The 17,504-nt window shown below is 39.4% G+C and overlaps 1 protein-coding gene and 1 long non-coding RNA gene across 6 annotated transcripts in view; one reads left to right on the top strand and one right to left on the bottom strand.

The window, feature by feature from the left end:
* Positions 1–887: 887 nt before the first annotated feature.
* Positions 888–17,234, bottom strand: DCP2 (decapping mRNA 2). Of its 5 annotated transcripts, none has more exons than XM_027671170.1 (12): positions 17,102–17,234; positions 12,691–12,842; positions 10,918–11,045; positions 10,406–10,504; positions 7,561–7,713; positions 5,892–6,004; positions 5,691–5,798; positions 4,397–4,498; positions 4,128–4,254; positions 3,459–3,566; positions 1,675–1,726; positions 888–1,115 (listed from the first exon to the last, which is right to left on the bottom strand). In XM_027671170.1, exons 1-12 carry the CDS (start codon positions 17,152–17,154, stop codon positions 949–951), a joined length of 1,362 nt encoding a protein of 453 aa, XP_027526971.1. In that variant the 5' UTR covers positions 17,155–17,234; the 3' UTR covers positions 888–948. The 5 variants fall into 5 exon arrangements, with proteins under 5 accessions (XP_027526971.1, XP_027526972.1, XP_027526975.1 ...); XM_027671171.1 differs by having other exon boundaries at positions 888–1,112; XM_027671174.1 differs by lacking the exon at positions 12,691–12,842 and adding an exon at positions 11,851–11,899 and having other exon boundaries at positions 10,918–11,012; positions 17,102–17,215.
* Positions 17,235–17,378: 144 nt separating this feature from the next.
* Positions 17,379–17,504, top strand: part of LOC113961116 — a 7,552-nt gene continuing 7,426 nt past the window's right edge. The window contains exon 1 of the long non-coding RNA XR_003532209.1: positions 17,379–17,443. This is a non-coding gene — a long non-coding RNA (uncharacterized LOC113961116). The remainder of the gene's footprint in view (positions 17,444–17,504) is intronic.

Raw genomic sequence — 17,504 nt, 5'->3', positions numbered from 1 at the left:
AGGACAACAGCACAGAATACAATACCTTGAAATAGTTATTGGAAGCCTGATTAAGCTGTTCAGTGTCACACAATGCCTCTATTATCACCTGCCTTCCTCCTCAGCAAGATCTACAGAGGCTTATTTACATTCAGTATAAATTCTACACAAGTAACTTCTCACAAAGTTTCAGCTTTTTGTCTTTTGAAAGCAGCTTCAACCAGGGTTGGACACTTTGAAGGGCTAACTTCTACCCAGTTTGTGTATGATTACTGAAGACCAAGGAAGAGTAGGTACAAGAAGTCAACATATTAACAGATTTGACTCCAAGTACTAATGATTGCCAGCCAACAGAAACTATCAGAGTAAAGGAGAGAAGGTATTTTGAGCAAGCAATCAGTACAGAGAAATGATGACAGGCTGAGGCTAGGTTTGAAATGTGCAACTTGGTGTCAAAATCACTAGGACAAGAGGAGTCCTCTGAGAATTAGTTTCATTGCCACTGCGTAATATTGCAATTTACTACCAAAAAACTACTGAAGTCCAATAATTTACATCCAAGCAGTTAAAAGTTTAGCAAGCTGGTATACTCTAACAGTTAAAAAAAAAGTCAATGACATTCTACAAAACACACAGGAACTTAAAATAAAAAACGAAAAAAAAACACCAAAAATGAAACACAAGTTAAATGAATGCCCTCTAATGCACAGCTAGGAACACAAGAACTGAACATTGGAAAGGTACTTTTGTGGACAAAGGCTATACTGCATTTAAAGTGCAACACTTGACTATGCCACTCTCATACTGCAAAGAGAACAAACCCTTCCAAACCACCAGTCAGTCCCTGCATTGCATTTAAAAACAAATGAACAAAACAAAACAAAAAGACTCCTGAGAAAGAGTAAGGCTGGATAAGAAACCCCCTCAGTTGCAACAGGTAAGTCCGATTTATTCCTATTAAGTTTGCAGTCAGAGGTCAAAACTTTTCATTATGGCATCGTGGTCGAACTTGAAACTCAAGAAAGCTCTTGATGAAAAAGCGAATTTGTAATGACCATTGCATGCCATAGAATGTCCCTCTACGTGTTCTGGCAGTGGGTCTTCACTGGAGCAACACATCTCATATGCTGCTTCTGCTTTAAGAGAAAAAACATGAAACAAATTTTAAACAGGTAGTTAGCAATAAACGTGTCAACAGCAATACAAAGCTATACCTCAAACTTATATTCAACTAATATTTATAACAAAACCTGCATCTTTGGTCATAAACAGAAGAAGATAACTCAGACAACAATATTTACAAGTTATATAGAGGCTAGAATAAATCTTAAAAGTCACTGCAATCTGAGAACACTTTCAGTGGCCAGTTTTACTCACATAATAGTGTTTGCAAGTCATTTTTTAATAAGGAGGAAAGAAATATGACACTATTTTCTGAGAAGTAAGTAAAGAACTGTGTGCGCTCTCCTGCAGCTTATTACTAGCAGGACATAAAGCCTTGAACCAACACTCAATTACCAGCACTGCAATGACTCAGATGCTATTTTCCTAAACCAGTTTTCAGTTACTTTTTACTCATGGTATAATCAGACAGTCTTAATAAATAAGGAGAAGAATTGCAAAATCAACATGAAAGACTGTATTTTTCATTTAAAAAACAAAACAAACCAAAACCAAACAAAAACAACCACTTGCCTGTTTCAAAGTTATCTTGAAGTCTTCTTGGATTAAGCTTTTTTTCACATTTCTGGTTAAGAGAACAACCGAACAACCATACATTACTCACTTGACAAAGAGATGGCATTCTATTCTTAGGGGTGTAGTTTAAACATCAGCTAAAAGGCAAACCGGTTATATTTGCTTTGACACACTTCTTCATGTGTGAATTACTTTACTTTTAACTGAGCATGAATTCTGTCATGTTACTTTAGCAAGCATGCATCAAGTCTGCAAGTCTTTCAGAAGCATGTAACCTTTTTAACAGTCAACAAACCATTTTTAAAATGCAGGCCTTCAGGGGAAGATTTTGAGTGCTTTCTAACTGTTTTAAGATGAAAGGGTCTTGCACACGATGTTGTGCACACGCATAAGTCCACTCTTCAAGTGGCTTGTCTCCAAAAAGGCAAGGGGAATGTATTTGCAAACATGCTGCTACTGCCAACTGAATGAACATGTTTTAGAGACACAAACTTAGAACTTCCCTCTCCAGAGAAGAGTTGTTTTAGTCCCAGGTATGCTGCTGTACACAAATACAGGAAAAAAAACATGGCCCTCTGCGCTTTCTGCAAACAAAGAGTTCCCTGGCCTTCAAATTTTATCAGAACATTATCACTGGGACACAAAATATTTAAACTTCAAAAGACCGACAATCATGAAAATGCAAATGAACTAGAAATAGAAAATATTTGGAAAAGTAAAGAGCCTACAAAGTAACTGCGGAGCATTAACAGTTCCACTTTTTTCCATAAAGATCCTACATATTACCGTGGCAGTTTTTTAATATCCATCCAAATTTCTGGGCAGTCAGTTCTTTGACTTTTCATTTTTCTACTCTCAGACTCAAAGACAATTACCCATTTCTTGCTACGGTGAGAATTTTACAGGATAAGAGTTTACAGTTTCTGTACATTTACGTGAATAACAAAGAAAGAGCAATAACCGCAAGCCAGAATGGGAAGAATTTATCTTACAGCCTGTAAATAAGAAAAACTAAAGCCTGGACAGGCCAGCTGAGCTGCATGGAGAACTGGGGCTCACTGCTGCACAAGACACAACAAAGTAGAACTGAAGAGCCATAAAGAACAGAGAAACAAAAACATATTCTATTAAAAAAAGGAAGTACAGCTCAGTAAGCCTTCTCCCAGCCAGTAGAACTGTAGGGAAAAATACAATTAGTTACTGTAAGGGAAAGGGAAAAGTAACAAGCCAGGAATATCATACTGGAATTTACAAACTGCTGCAGTTCTACTCTATAATTAAAAAATTATATGAGATTCTGGTGTCCAAACCAAGCATGCATCTCTACATTTTTGCTAGAGAGAAGGGAAATAATAAGCATATGCATTACCCTTTTCTATCTAAGTGTTGCATAGCAAAACCCCATGATGCTTACAATAATACATCATACATGATTAAATAAGAGACATATTACACTGAGTTATTACTACACATTACAGTAGGCTATTACATGACAGGAACCTGTAAAGCTGCAGGATTGTGTACTGAAAAAATTGACAAATTTCCAACAGCTAAAATTAATTACTTCCAAATGCAAACTTTGAAATTTAATATGCCTGTCTACAGATGTATACGCACACAAGGTAAGAAATGTCATATATCTACAAATACATGTCAAATACTCTGATCAAATATACTTTTGAGAGATATGCACTTTATTTTCTTTCAGCAGGACATTGGCCTGGATGTCTGTCAGGCATTACTGGAACCTGTTAATGAGACAGCTACTGCACATTTCTTACCAAGGTATGGTTTTGCTTAACTGCTTGACTGTGGACTCCATTTGTTCGCTTCTTTTGGCTGGAAGTGTCTTGATATTGCTTTCTGCCATTGTTCCTCAAGCTCTGATTCTGCCATTAAGTCCAAAATAAGTAGAGAGAAGAGTTTAAATGGCACCATTGAACATCTTTGCACTGACACTTCATAATTACTAGCTACAACTTCCCCCCAAATAACTCCAAAACATGTAAAGAGTTTCTTTTGTAGACAAACTGAAGCATACTGAAATTAACCAAACATACACTCAAGTTACAGAGTCATCAGCAGTTACTCAGTCTCTCTTGCACTATTAGAGAACTATTACACAATAAATTCAGTTCAGTGAGTTCCCATGCACCCATATATACTAGGGGTACCCAAAATATTTCAAAATAGTGCACCAAAAAGACACCAAAAAGGCAAGTAGTAACTACTATCTAAACCTGAAACGACACAACTAGTACCTGATACCCACCACCTCTAATGTGAGACAAATCTGAGAATTTCCAAGAGTATCTCCCCACCCCATGTTTCTGTTTTTGCATTCTGTAGTGACAAAATTCACTATTTTCATTCTAGAGAGGAACCCTTATGAACAAAGACATCTGTTTTAAATAGTCCAGATGCATATGTTTGCCTAAGAAACAACCTACCTTTATTTTCAAAACTTCAGACACCTCAGCATTATTATATGGCTTCTGTGGCTGTTTTGGCTTGTGGGTGCACTGCTCTCCTAAAAAGCCATCTGTAAACACCTGCTGACTACAGCGAAGTTTGGATCTAGTACAGGAGAACAAAGAGTTTACAACAGAACTTCACACTTACTGATAGCACAAGACAAACATGGAAGAATTTTCTGCTGTTTGAGAACAATCTGGAAGACAAGCTCAAGTAAGTTAGTATGGAAACTCTGTCCACTTACCCAACTTTATTTTGCCTGCTGGTAGAAAACGTGTGTTCTCCACAGACCATAGGCCAGGTCCACATTAGCATTTGTCCTGCTGTTCTCTGTGTTGGTGCTGACCTGACATAAATTATTGGAGCTTTCTCTTAGGGACTAGAGGCTTTAAAGTTTGCTTTATCACTTTTCACTGAGCTGAATCTAAAGCCAGCAGCACTTGCTTCTCTTCTGATGCCCATGGGTTTTGTCTAGCTAGCTATTTCTGACAGTATTCTACAGTCCTAGTTTAGAGAGTCCTATTTTTCCTTTGTGGAAGTGCCAAAACCATTGAACTTGAAGCAGTGAAACTTGTTTTAGCTTCTGGTTTTTTTGATTCCCATAAACAAGACTCAAAAAATTATCTCAGTTCTGACACATTGTCAGAGACTGAAATGGTTAATGATTTATGCATTCCAGGAGTTTGCAGGCTTTTGACTTTTGCATTATACCTCGGAGGGACAGTTGGACCTGCCCCTCCCTCCAGTGAAGAGCCAAGCTTGCAGACTTTTGACTTTTGTCTTACACCTCTGATGGGCAATTGGGCCCATCCCCCCCTCTGCCAATCTTGAAAGGCGGGAACCAGGCCAGACTCAGAAACTCTGCGCAGGCCCAGGGAGAGGTTAGAGGCTCGAGACACGGCCTGTGACACTAACCATGGATATAATAACTCATAACTTCATGGAGTGTGAGGGCTTCCCTCCTTCACCCCCAGCAGATCAAGGCCACCACTTCAACCGACAGACGTGGAAGCGGCAACTATCAAATGTCATCGCTGGACCCCGTGGACGGTGACTATATGCATCTTTCCACTCTCATATTTTCTTTCCCTTACTCTCCCTTACCCTTATCCCGTCTTTCCTTTCTCTCCCCTAAGCAGTTTTTCCCCCCCCAAAGGTTATCTCTACGTTGCATTGTTGTATGACAACACTCAAAACGCTAGCATACAAAATTGTTAAAATAAACTTTGTCAATATATGTTTTTAGACACCGATTATTCAGTGTCGTTTCACTTTAATCCACCCCAAGGGAATTATTGATAAAAACCTGAGTTACCCCCCCTCCCCTTTTCCTGGGGCAGGTCGTAACACACACATATCACAATATCAATTAAGTTCTATCCTATTTACAGACTTGGGACATAAGCCTGCACTTTTATTTTTTTTATTAACCCATTCTATTACAGGAACATGAATTCTCATGAGAAAGGACAAGCAGCTTTGTATGACCAATGTTTTATAGATAGGATATAGAGGTGTTAAACTGACCTGGTTCTTACCTAACTTTTTCCAAGTTGGGCTTACAGGGTGTACTTCCTGCAGATGAAAAACCATTGTCACTATCTGAGGAATCTCCATTTCTTCGGGAAATCCATTCCCTCAATGGTCTGTGAGCAAGAAGTACAACAAGATCTACTTACTAAAAGAATTAAAGTTGTCTGAAAGACCCTGACCTACCATTTGCTTCATCTCAAACATACCTGATGAAGGGAATTGCCATAAAAAATTTGTTAGGTGCCAAACCCAGCTTGGACTTCGGGGTCATGTCATTTCTGTGGCATGGTAATTTGTCGATGGAGAACCACTCAATATTCTAGAAAAAGAAGAAATAAAATAAAGATACACACTATTGTAACCTTACAGAATGTTACAAATGTGTATCAGCAACAATTATTTCCCTTAATTAAAAAATTATCACAGAAGACTTAAATTAACGTGCCACAACAGCGTTTTTCACAAAAGGTTAATTAACAATGGGGTCATTCTTCTGACTGCCACTACAGAGTAGCAGATGTAACAGCACGTACTCATTGCAAGACGTCACACCTAAAATATGAAAGGTATTAATCAGCAACTGAATTTTGCGTAAGAGAATTTAAAACCTTCTTACTATTTTACTCAAAATGCCATCAATCCTAGACCACCAATACTAGTTCAAAAATTATCAGAAAAAAGGGTATTTACTTTGGGAGTAAGTTTCAGGTTTTGTTATAAAAGAAAAAAACATGGGTAAAGGATAGGATTTGTGTTACACTTTATACACTACAGTTTTAACTATTAAAACTGTATACTTTGCACAACGGGGAAGGAAATCAGAAATTCTGACTACAGTCATTGTAGAAGGACCCACGTGGGACTTTCTACTGCAGAATCTAACCCCAAAACCCCAGGTCCAGATAAGATGTACGTTATGAAAGTAAGTTACAAACTGAACAAGTTTTCTATGTGTTTCTACAGGGAATACAAAAACAACACGTCCGGTTGTATTAGATCAGGTGAAGACAATGCTTCAAAACTCTGTCTTTACAAGAACTCTTCATCGTTCCCACACAGATAGTCACTGTTCCACAAAGGGGGATATTTATTGTATTTTTTGAAAAACCCTCAAATTTCTTCTTACTTTGTTTTTGAAAAACAGGTCTCTAACGCAAGAAATTAAGTCCTGTCCAGTCAACTGCAAGTACCTTTTCCTGTTTAGAAAGACAGATGCCTTGTTCAGTGGCAACATCTGCATAGAATTGTAGGGAGAGCTGTTTTAAACTGAATTGCCATACAAGAAAAATATTCCAACTTCAGAGATTATAGATATCAGGACCAAAGTTTCCAACAAATCTACTACCGGAGCCTTTGCCTTTCCCTTTCACAATACCTTTTAAAGGCATAAAGGTACACAAACCATCCAAAATAGTTCTCATTTTTTGTCCCCTTCCCAACCTCCTCCTAAATAGGGATGGTACTAGCCATGAAAGAGAAAACACAATCCTTAGTTTCTCCTTCTTGTATGTAGGCTTTTGCATATCACCAACTAATAATTACACCTTGAGAAGAACATATACGCACCTGTAAGTAGGAATAACATGAAATGATTAACACATACAGCATATACAAGAAAAGAAGGAGAGAACTATAGTTTGACAGCATGCTCTGATGTTGTTCTCATGATGAATGGAGATGTCAGACAGATGGTCAAGTATCAGTCTTTGCAGTTAAACTGCAAGAAGTTGACATGAGCCTACAGTGTACAGATGCCACTGGCATCTAATATTTAAGGTATTCATTGTGCTTGGCGGTTTAATTATTTTATAGGCTCTTGGCTTTAAAAATCAAGCTCCACAAGGTTCCTATAAATTCAAACAAGATAACACATACCCGAATTTCCCTTCTAGTTTTGGGGTTGAATTTTGTGTTCTTGGGAACTCCTGGAATGATATACAGCCGTGCTAACTGATCATTAATTCGCAGCTCAATGTAGTCTTCTTTGCAGATATAATCTTTTATGTCAAACCCAGTTTCTTCAAACACCTGAGAAGCACATAAATTAAATTAGTGTGTGCGTACTCATAAGGGAAGAAATTACTGGTTTTTGCGTATATCCATGAAAGCTGCTAGAAAAAACAAGCCTTTGTACAGAGATGTACACTCAAAAATAGAAAAAATGTAAGATCGTATGTGCTTCATATTTCTCTAAGACAGTAGACTTGTAATGAAGTTGAAACAACTCTATTACATCTTCACGTAGCAATTTATTAATATTTATGAGGAATTCTCTAGCTACTCCTCCACGCTGCTGGAAATCATATTCACAGCAAAAACTAATATTTTGGGAGTAAAGACATCTTCAAATTCTATCAAGGTTTACTTGCATCTTGATTTTTCCTCTTTTTCACAATCCTTCTGCTTTAAGAACTTTTTACCCCCAATATGTAATCCTGCATGGTCAGCTCCTCCAAAGAGGGAAAAAAAAAATGTGCCTAGTAATCTTCAGGTTACTAGAAAGACAATGACATTTTGAAAGAACATCTTGTTTCAGTATTTTATGGCCTTGCAGTGAAGGATCATAGATTCACAGAACAGTTAGTGTTTCAAAGGGCCTTAAAAGATCACCTCTGCCAACCCCCGGCCACAGGCAGGCACATTTTTCAGATCATGTTGCTCAAAGTCGTACTTAGGAATATTTACTTTTGACAACATTTATAACATAAAAAGAATAATTTCAAACACACCTGATAGCTTAAATCAGATCATGCCTCTAAGCTTGCTAAGAAAATACTCATTTTTAGAAACTTCCTTGTCCTCAAAGTCTCCACAGGACATACAACTACTCAGAAAACATGCAGGACTAATACCACTATGCAAAATATTTCTGCCCAGACAGTGGAATATGCATGTGAACACACACACATAGAACTGGGTATTAACTCCAGGGCTGCTAAGCCCCACTGCCAAGAGTCCAGAGGCAGAAGTCCTCCTTAAATTTTTAAAAAACTAGGTTTAGAATTAAAAATAGGAACAGGAACTTCAGTAAAACCTGTTCTCAACCCTCATCCAGGTAACTCCATATAAAATGAGAATAGCAGACAATACTCAAAATATGTTATGCAAAATACCAATTTAAATATTGTTATCAGCAAAATATTTCTAAGTTCCATTTTTGAAAATGCAGAGAAAAGTAAGGACAAATAAGAAAAAAACATGAAGCATTTAATACAAAGCAAATAACTGATCAGTTACTCTTCAAATTAGCACTTCCCTCCTACATAAAAATAAAAAGCAAGCCATCTTCCCATTTAACTACATGAAGAACACCAAAATTTTGGGGGAAAGCAAACAAAAGACCCTACCACATACTGTTTCAATTAGGACAGACTGTTCCTCCGTACTTACTCTCACTTCCAACACCAATATTTTCCCTTCCTAAATAATATTTCCAGATGATATAAATGAATTCATTGAAAAACTTCTTTTAACAAGGGAATAATCCATTTAGTATGGTTTAGTTCTCATTAACTTTTGAAATACTACTGAACTGTGCAGGCATTGCGAAGTTAAGACCTCTTCAATCAGATCTCACACAAGTGCAGTTATGGTTTTAGATATGTGCTGACTTCAGTGAAAGCACTTAAAAGATTTACTTCAGATATTACAGACATCCTTATTCCTGGCCCCATATAAGCCTTGAAGAATATGTCGGTTTATCCACAGTGACAATCTAACTTGATGGAAGGAAGGTCACAGCAACAGTGCAACAGTGCTGTTCACCAGTGACATCTAAATCAATTCTTCAAATTAAAAATACCATCAAAAAAATTTTTTTCCAATATAACTGTGCCCACTTCAACGCTTTTGTTAGCATAACCTGAAGTAAAGAGGAAGGCATACTTTGTGTCACTCCTTCCTGAAGCAGTTATGCCTAGTCCATCTTTGACAGCTATATTTAAAACAAGAAAAATCCATAATTTCCTAGATACTGATTCAGTCCAACTGTAAACAACACTAAATGCATCATAATACTTTCCCTCACCTTAATGTTCTCTCTCAAAAACTCTGGATGTATTATGTCAAACAAACACTGAGTTTGTACCAGTAATATTCTTTTACAGGGCATTTTTAATTACGCAGCTTCACTACATATCTAGGTCTCCAGGAGCAATAAATACCACAGATTATTTTATTTTTCAGATTTTACTTGCCACATACATTGATTCTTGTTCCTGCATCGCTGAAAAATAGAAAAGCAAAGTTCTTCACAATTTTTACATAAAATTCTACAATATCCAACTTAATTCCTTATCCTCTTTGCACAGTCGAGTGTACACAGGCTAAATTCCCATTCTTCTACATTTTTACAGTTATGGTAAGCCTTGAAATTTATATCCCAAAAGCCATAAAGTACATAAGATTTCCCCAGCAACACAAATAATACTTAAAAGTAAATTCACAGCTCAGCAGAGAATCTTAAAAATAGTACTCACTTCATTTAGCACAATAGTGAAAACCAATTTGAAACACAAACCCTCAACCTTGATTATCACTCTGGAACTCAGAAAAGAACCACAAAGTATAGCAGAACATGACTGCAGGAATAGAGTATTTATTTACCTGATTGCATTAAAGGATTCCTAAGTAAAATATTTTCTCATCTAACACACATATACTGATCTCAGCAAGATTTCACTTCTTTAGTTTAAATTTAAAGGAATTAGACATAACTTACCTCTCTAGCAGCACAGTCATGAGGAGCCTCTTCTTTATTTACTTTGCCTTTTGGAAATCCCCAGCCAGACTTTGCTAAATAGCCCTGAACCAAAAGAACCTACAAAATACAAGAGAATGCAACTGTCAAACACACAGGTGTTCTCACCAAATTCTTTAAAATGTTTTCTCTCCACCACCCCCTGATTCTCCAAAAGGATACTTTAGCCTGAGAGAAGGAACTCATTAGGTTTGTTGTGTTTTAGCAAGAACTGAAAAATTTTTTATGGGCTCCTGTAACTCAGAATGAAAAAAACCCCCAAAACTGAGAAGGAAAGCAAGCAGAAGTGTGTTTACTGTCTCACATATTATATTTCTGTACACAGTTAACTGTGTCAAGTAACTGTCAGATCTTTGCAAAACTGACAGTGAATCTAAATTTGTCCAGAAGAAAAACACAAACAACCAAAAAATTACTTCTGCCAGCATATGTCATCCTTCCCTCTAGTGCCTCACAACTATTTCCATACTCACATTTTCAAGTGTCTCATCAAGAATAATTGCACCATAGGTTGGCACTCCCATTTTGTATTCTTTCCACTCATCTAAAACCTTTTGTACATCTTCACCTTGAGGCAGTAAAAAAGGGCAGTGATTGAAGAGTACAGCAAGATGCTAAGGAAGATAAATGTAAGTATCCAGTTCCAAATCACACAAAGACTCAACACTTAGAATAAACACACTCACTACCGTAAATGCTTTTAAGATATATTCTCTTGGAAGTAAAACAAAAAGTTATGAATAATTCAGTATTAAACGCTCAAGGTCAGAAAGCATCAAGTAATTTGGCAATTCCAATGCAAGCCAATTTAAATAAATAAACAATCAATCAAACAAACAAATAAATAAGTGACAGGAAAAAAGATGACACAAGGCTGCTTGTTTGAAGGACAATCTTCCCGAATTTAAAGTGTCCCCTAATTAAAAAAAATAGTATCCACACAACAGTTATTTTGAATATATTATTCTTAAGCACATTTTCTTCATTTTGAAGTGAGCAAGACAGACAAAAATCTTGTGCTTTAAGTCAGTGGGGACAATTTTTCCCCCCATCACTTGTGACTATGGTACAGAATCTGTACTTCAGTATTCACTATGCAAAAAAAAATATATTTTTAATGGCATCAAGTTACAGAAATCTAAATTCTAACATAATTCACCAAAACTCATGCAGAGAAAACATGAACAACCTTTATATAACTCTAAAATTTTGAGAGCAAATCTACAAGTCCTTAAGAAAAGTATTAATGTTACATATTATATATGTGATTACTACTATAAGAATATTATAATACTGATAAAAAAGCAGAGTACTTAGAAATATGACACTGCAGCAGAATTTATATTTCTGGCAAATGTGAGCAAGCTAGAGAGGGACAGATGTAAGGAACATATAACATCTCTTACACTGTGTTTTTTCTGCACTGCTTACAATTACTAGAAGAATTTTGTTGGTCTGAAAAATACAATAATAATTAAAAACATGCATAAAATTAATAACAAATAACTGCATAATATCAGCCAAGAGAATATGATCATATTTTTACAGTTTGTTGTCAAAATAAAAGCTGCAGTGTTTCAAAGTAAATCTATATTATCAAACAAATAAGTAAGTTGTGTAGTGAAACCATACATAATATTATCCTGAAAGTCAGAAGCAATATTCCAAAACCCATATAAAAAACATACGCAAAAACATTAAAACTAAAGCCCTTGCTGGAAGAAAGCCACAAATTTTTCTATAATTTCGAACTAGTGTACATTCCAGCAGCCTCTGCAAGCAATGAAAAAAGCAGGGGACAACCATATGAATTCAGTAAAAATGCATCCTCTCCCCTATGAAAAGAAACTTTCAAAAATACAAACCATTGCCCATGGGGGAGCACATACCACCTTCAGCCATGTTAACGTTTGTGTCACTATTTACTTGAAAATGAATTAAACTAAGGAGTTCAATCAGAAGAGCTCCAACAGCTCATCCTTGAAACCTACCTAGCATGCCAAAGTGCAACTATGAGGAAAAATGCTCAAAGATCAGAAATTAGTTCTCTAGCAGTCTGAGAGACATCTCTTTTGAGTGCCACAAAATTATGGAAGCAATGAACAGGTGAGATCACATACCTAGTAATACTAACTTTTAATCACTAACACTTGAACTGATGATTTCCCCCTATGAAATATTGTTAACAACATTCAGTTGCACTTTACCACTGAGACAGAAAATAATCGCAGTAATAAAAAGGATATCAGCTTTAGCAAAGTCTCTTATCCCACACTGAGGTAATCCTGGTGTGTTTTGCATGTAGAAATCCAAATAAAACCAATGGGCCAGTTCAATCTGAAAACACACTCTGATTGCATTGTCTCTCTCTTCACTTGGAATGTGCAAAATAAATCGGCTGCCAGAAAAGAAAGAAGAGTAACATTAGCCAAATCTATTGATTTAAATGAAGTTAACAACAAAAACACATTGCAATAGCAGAATTCCTGATCCATTAGCAAATACCAACAGACCACCAGATCCTCCAGTTGTTCTGCAGGGACAGCAAAAGGTTTTCACAAAGTAAAACACAACTTTGGAAGTCAAGAAGGAAGATAGATTATGATGTTCTTTCAGAAAATCAACTACAATAAACTAAGTAAATTAACTGCTGTGAAAACAGGGAGGGTGAGGACAACCTATATGAATGTCCTTACTACAGAAATGAAAGCACCAGTAAAGAACATCTGCAAACTCTGATAAGAGATTTCAACACACTTTTTTCAGAACAGAAGTTAAACATGGCTATGTATTTTCACTTAAAACCACAGTAAACTACTAATTTATTTAGATTTTAAAATTCAATATGATCCTATTAATTTCCTCAGTCTGAAACAGAACATGGACAATTGGTTTCTTTTTCATGTCACATTATGCTTTAGCCCAGACACTCACAAACACAAAGCACCAGAAATGTAAGCTTAAGTAGCACTGTGTGATAGCTTATTTTACTTAAGCAGAAGAAACTTCAATTGTTTATTTATTTGTATCAAAAGCACAACTTTCTTTTTAGAAATTGAAGGTCATACATCTCGTTGAACTTAAATCATCTGACATAGATCTTTTACATTCAGCTCCTGAGTGCCACCAGCTAAATTCCAAAAGTGCATATCATTGCTAGAGCTGGAAACACTTAAGACATCTTTACTTAAAATTTGACAGGTATAAATTGTTATAGGATGTCAAAATTTGCGCTCTGGTCAAAGAGGCAGAAGGTCACGCGTGCAGGCACACACTTGACATTATCATTGTCTCCACTTCTGTTTTCTTAGGTGTGTGTCTGAATATTTTTTTATTCTAATTTTCCCCTAGCGAGATAAAGTAGCTGGAAAGAACATTCCCATACCCCCTCATCAGTCAGTGGCCAAGTCTGGTTCTCACCACCACCTCCCTTATGAGTTTGTGTCCCTGTACGCTTTGTTCCTGGATTTCGCACCTTCTTACTATCCCATTTTCACACTACAAAAGGTCCTTGAACAGATATCCTTAAAGAATGTGACAGGCCTGAAAGGGCCTGAAAGTTCAACAAGGCCAAGTGCAAGGTCCTGCAGCTGGGTCGGGACAATCCCAAGCACAAATACAGGCTGGATGGAGAGAAGCCCTGGGGAAAAGGACTTGGGGGTGTTGGTGGATGAGAATCTTGACCTGAGCTGGCCATGTGTGCTCACAGACAATTCTTTGGATCAAAAGTAAAGTAGGCAGCAGGCCTAGGGACAGAATTCTTCCCCTCCACTCTGCTCTTGTGAGACCCTACCTGCAGTGCTGTGTCCAGCTCTGCGGTCCTAACACAGGGAGGATGGGGACCTGCTGGAGTGAGTCCAGAGGAGAACCATGAAGATGATCAGAGGGATGGAGAACCTTTCCTAAAAAGACAGGCTGAGAGAGTTGGGGTTGTTCAGTTTGGAGAGAAGGCGGCTCTAGGGAGACCTTATAGCACCTTCCAGTACCTAAAGGGGGGGCTATAAAAAATATGGAGAGGGGCTTTTACAAAGGCATATAGTGATAGGACAAGAGGGAGTGACTTTAAAGAGGTCATGTTCAGATCAGATATTAGGAAAAAATTCTTTACTGTTAGGGTGGTGAGACACTGGAACAGGTTGTTCAGAGAAGTTGGGGATGTCCCATTCCTGGAAGTGCTCAAGGCCAGGTTGGAATGGGCCCTGAGCAACTGATCTAGAAGGTGTCCCTGCCCACAGCAGGTGGGTTGGGACTAGATCATCTTTAAGGTCCCTTTCAACCCAAACCAGTCTATGATTCTTCCTTACATAAACAACCTTATTCACTTCAACAACTCTTATTTTGCCACTTCCCAATTTTCAGTTGGTAATACCACCCCTAACTGCTCATTTCTTTTGAAGGCTCCATTTTGAGTGCTGAAAAAAAGCCCTTACAGACAAGGCTTCTGTAGACAAAAGGTAAAAAGTTAAAAGTCTATTTTAACTCGCAGTACTGCAGTTGGACATAAACCTAAAGATACAACATATAGCAGTACCAAAGAGGAATAAGAACGTGCCAGGCATTACGCTTAGAGGAACAACAGCAAAGTCAATTAGAATGCTACTTATTAATCAAAAAGTTAACTTTTAAGTCATGTGGAGTGACTGAAGTGGTAACAACAGGCATCTCCAGGTTGTATTGGGTGCGGGTGCTCAGCTGCGGCAGTGAGGAACACACTCCAGGGCACAGTGAAGGCAGAAGCCAGGATGGTGGAAGTGTACTTAGGAAAGGACAAAAATGCCAGACAGGCAAAGGAAGGGAGAAAAAGAGCATGAAACAGCAGTGCAAACACTGAAGTTGGAGAAGAAGGAGGGAGGTGCTCCATGGCAGAGGAGATGTCTACCCTACAGCCACGGTGGTAACTGGTAAGCAACACTCCTGTCTCATCCTGAGTCACAAGCTTTCTATCCTATTTTCTCCCTCATCTTATTGAAGAGAGGGAGTGTATGGCTGGGTGTACCTCTGGCTACTGAGGAAGGTTAACCAACCACAGTCCTGAAGTCAAATGATGGGGCAACAGCACTTGTTTATAAGAGAAAGCATCAAGAGGCTCCAAAACCTAAATTAAGTCTCTGCACTTCCACTTCTTTATTCAGCAAAGAACAACCAAGCAGCAATAAGAGAGCACGACAAAAAAATTACAGGGGTACTTGTGACGTGTTATTTAACAAGACTCAGTAATTGAGTAGGAAAAATTGCTTGGCTCTTTCTGCCAAAATTTCCACTAATATCACATCCAGAGAATGTGGGAAATTACAGCTATTTTTATAACCCATTTCTAGCCAACCACTTGACTACACTCATACAATTATAAGACAAAACACCATTTCAAAGCTAGAAAATGACAGCAGCTCAAAGAAACACAGTAAAACAGTGGGACTGACCCTATCACAATGTAAGATCCAAATACTCTGTTATACTAGTGACATTAATAGGCTGTATCAGTTTTGTAAACATTGTAATTCCCTTCTGGGTTTTCTGAAAAGACTCAAATGTGAGCAGGGATCTAAAAGGCATGTGCCATCTCTGTGCAAGGAATGCAAAGAAAACACAATGAAAACACAAACATGGTTCAGAGGCCAGAGAGAGAATTTAAAGAGAGAATTAGAGAATTTAAAATTTACTTGCATATCGCATTAGACTCATGGAAAACAACACTGAGCAGAGCAGTTCTACCTTCCTGTGGTATTCTTCCTCTGAAACATTTTCACTCATTTGAAACTAGTAATTACAGTAAGTGGACTATTCTTCGTCTAAACTTTCCCTCTTGTACATAAATAATTCAGGAAGGGTCCCTTTGATGATTTTGTGCCAAATATCAGATCTAGTCTGGGGTATCACATTCTTGGGGATGATGGATAAATTAAAAGTCTGAAGGGCTGCTCCACAGATGATCAGAGCTTGAGACCACAAGAGGGAAAGGTGCCTTCCCCCTTTCTGACAAAAGAGAACCCACGATTTATGAAAACGCAAAGCCCTGAGAACAAGAAAAGGTGACTATCCCACTCTGAAAGTACCGATAAGCGGGAGAGAGCAATTCCAGACCGATGGGTATCCCTTTTCCTCCGCTGGCACATCCCATTCCAGCAGAGGTAAACCAGCTGGAGGGACTCTGACAGCCATTCCAAACGGATCCCGACGCCAGAGCGGCGGGTGTCCCCCAATTCATCCCACCACGTCACCCCAAATCCCCGCTTCGGTCTCTGCTTCACCTGCGCAGCTTTACCTCCTCCGCCCCGGCACCGCAGGAAAACGCCGCAGACAACGTTCTGCCACTTCCCCCGCACTCCCGGCTCCCTGTCCGCCGCTCGGGTCCGGAGGATGCGGCGGGCAGCCTTCCCGCCCTCCCAGGATAGATCCCTTCGGGAAGGCGGAGCCTCGGGCACAGGGGGAGCGGGGCGAGCCCCTTCCTTCCGCTTCCCGGCCGCCGGGGGACGGCCTGAGCCGCCCCTTCCAGCGGCTTGCCCCGCACCCCCGCGGCGCTCCGAGCATCCCAGGTATCCCAAACATCCTGGGCCCCCCGCCCCGCCGGGGGAGCCGCCGGGGGGAAGGCGCCCACCGCGTCCTCCAGCAACAGCGGCTCCGAAGCCCTGGGAGCGCCCCCCGCGCGCACGACGGCACCTGCATAGGTCGTCCAGGACGCTGCTGGGGATGTCGGCCCGTTTGCTCTCCATGGGGAATCGCGGCTCATCCCGAAGCGGCGGAGCCCGGAACACAGGGAGGCGGCGGGGGCGGGGCCGCGCGGGGAGTTTGGGGGGGAAGGACGGCGGAACGACAGCGGCCCTGGCCAATCGCCGCGCGGCACCGGCGGAGCGTCGGCCAATGGGGCGGAACGCTCGGGGCCGACCACGGCGATCAGGTGATCGCGGGTGCCCAATGGGCGCCCCAGGGGGGCGGGGCCGCCGCGTGCGCGCCGGTTGCGCCGCGAGTGGAGGAGCGAAACAGCGGGATGCGAATAGAAAGGTATGGAATAGAGGGATAGAGAGGTAGGGGATAGATAGAGAGGGGATAGAAGGGTATGGAA

This window comes from Neopelma chrysocephalum, unplaced genomic scaffold (assembly GCF_003984885.1).
Source record: "Neopelma chrysocephalum unplaced genomic scaffold, ASM398488v2 Primary Assembly neopelma1_97034, whole genome shotgun sequence".
Lineage (NCBI taxonomy): Eukaryota > Metazoa > Chordata > Aves > Passeriformes > Pipridae > Neopelma > Neopelma chrysocephalum.
The sequence above is the reverse complement of the archived record's forward strand: the minus strand, read 5'-3'. Positions and strand labels throughout refer to the sequence as shown.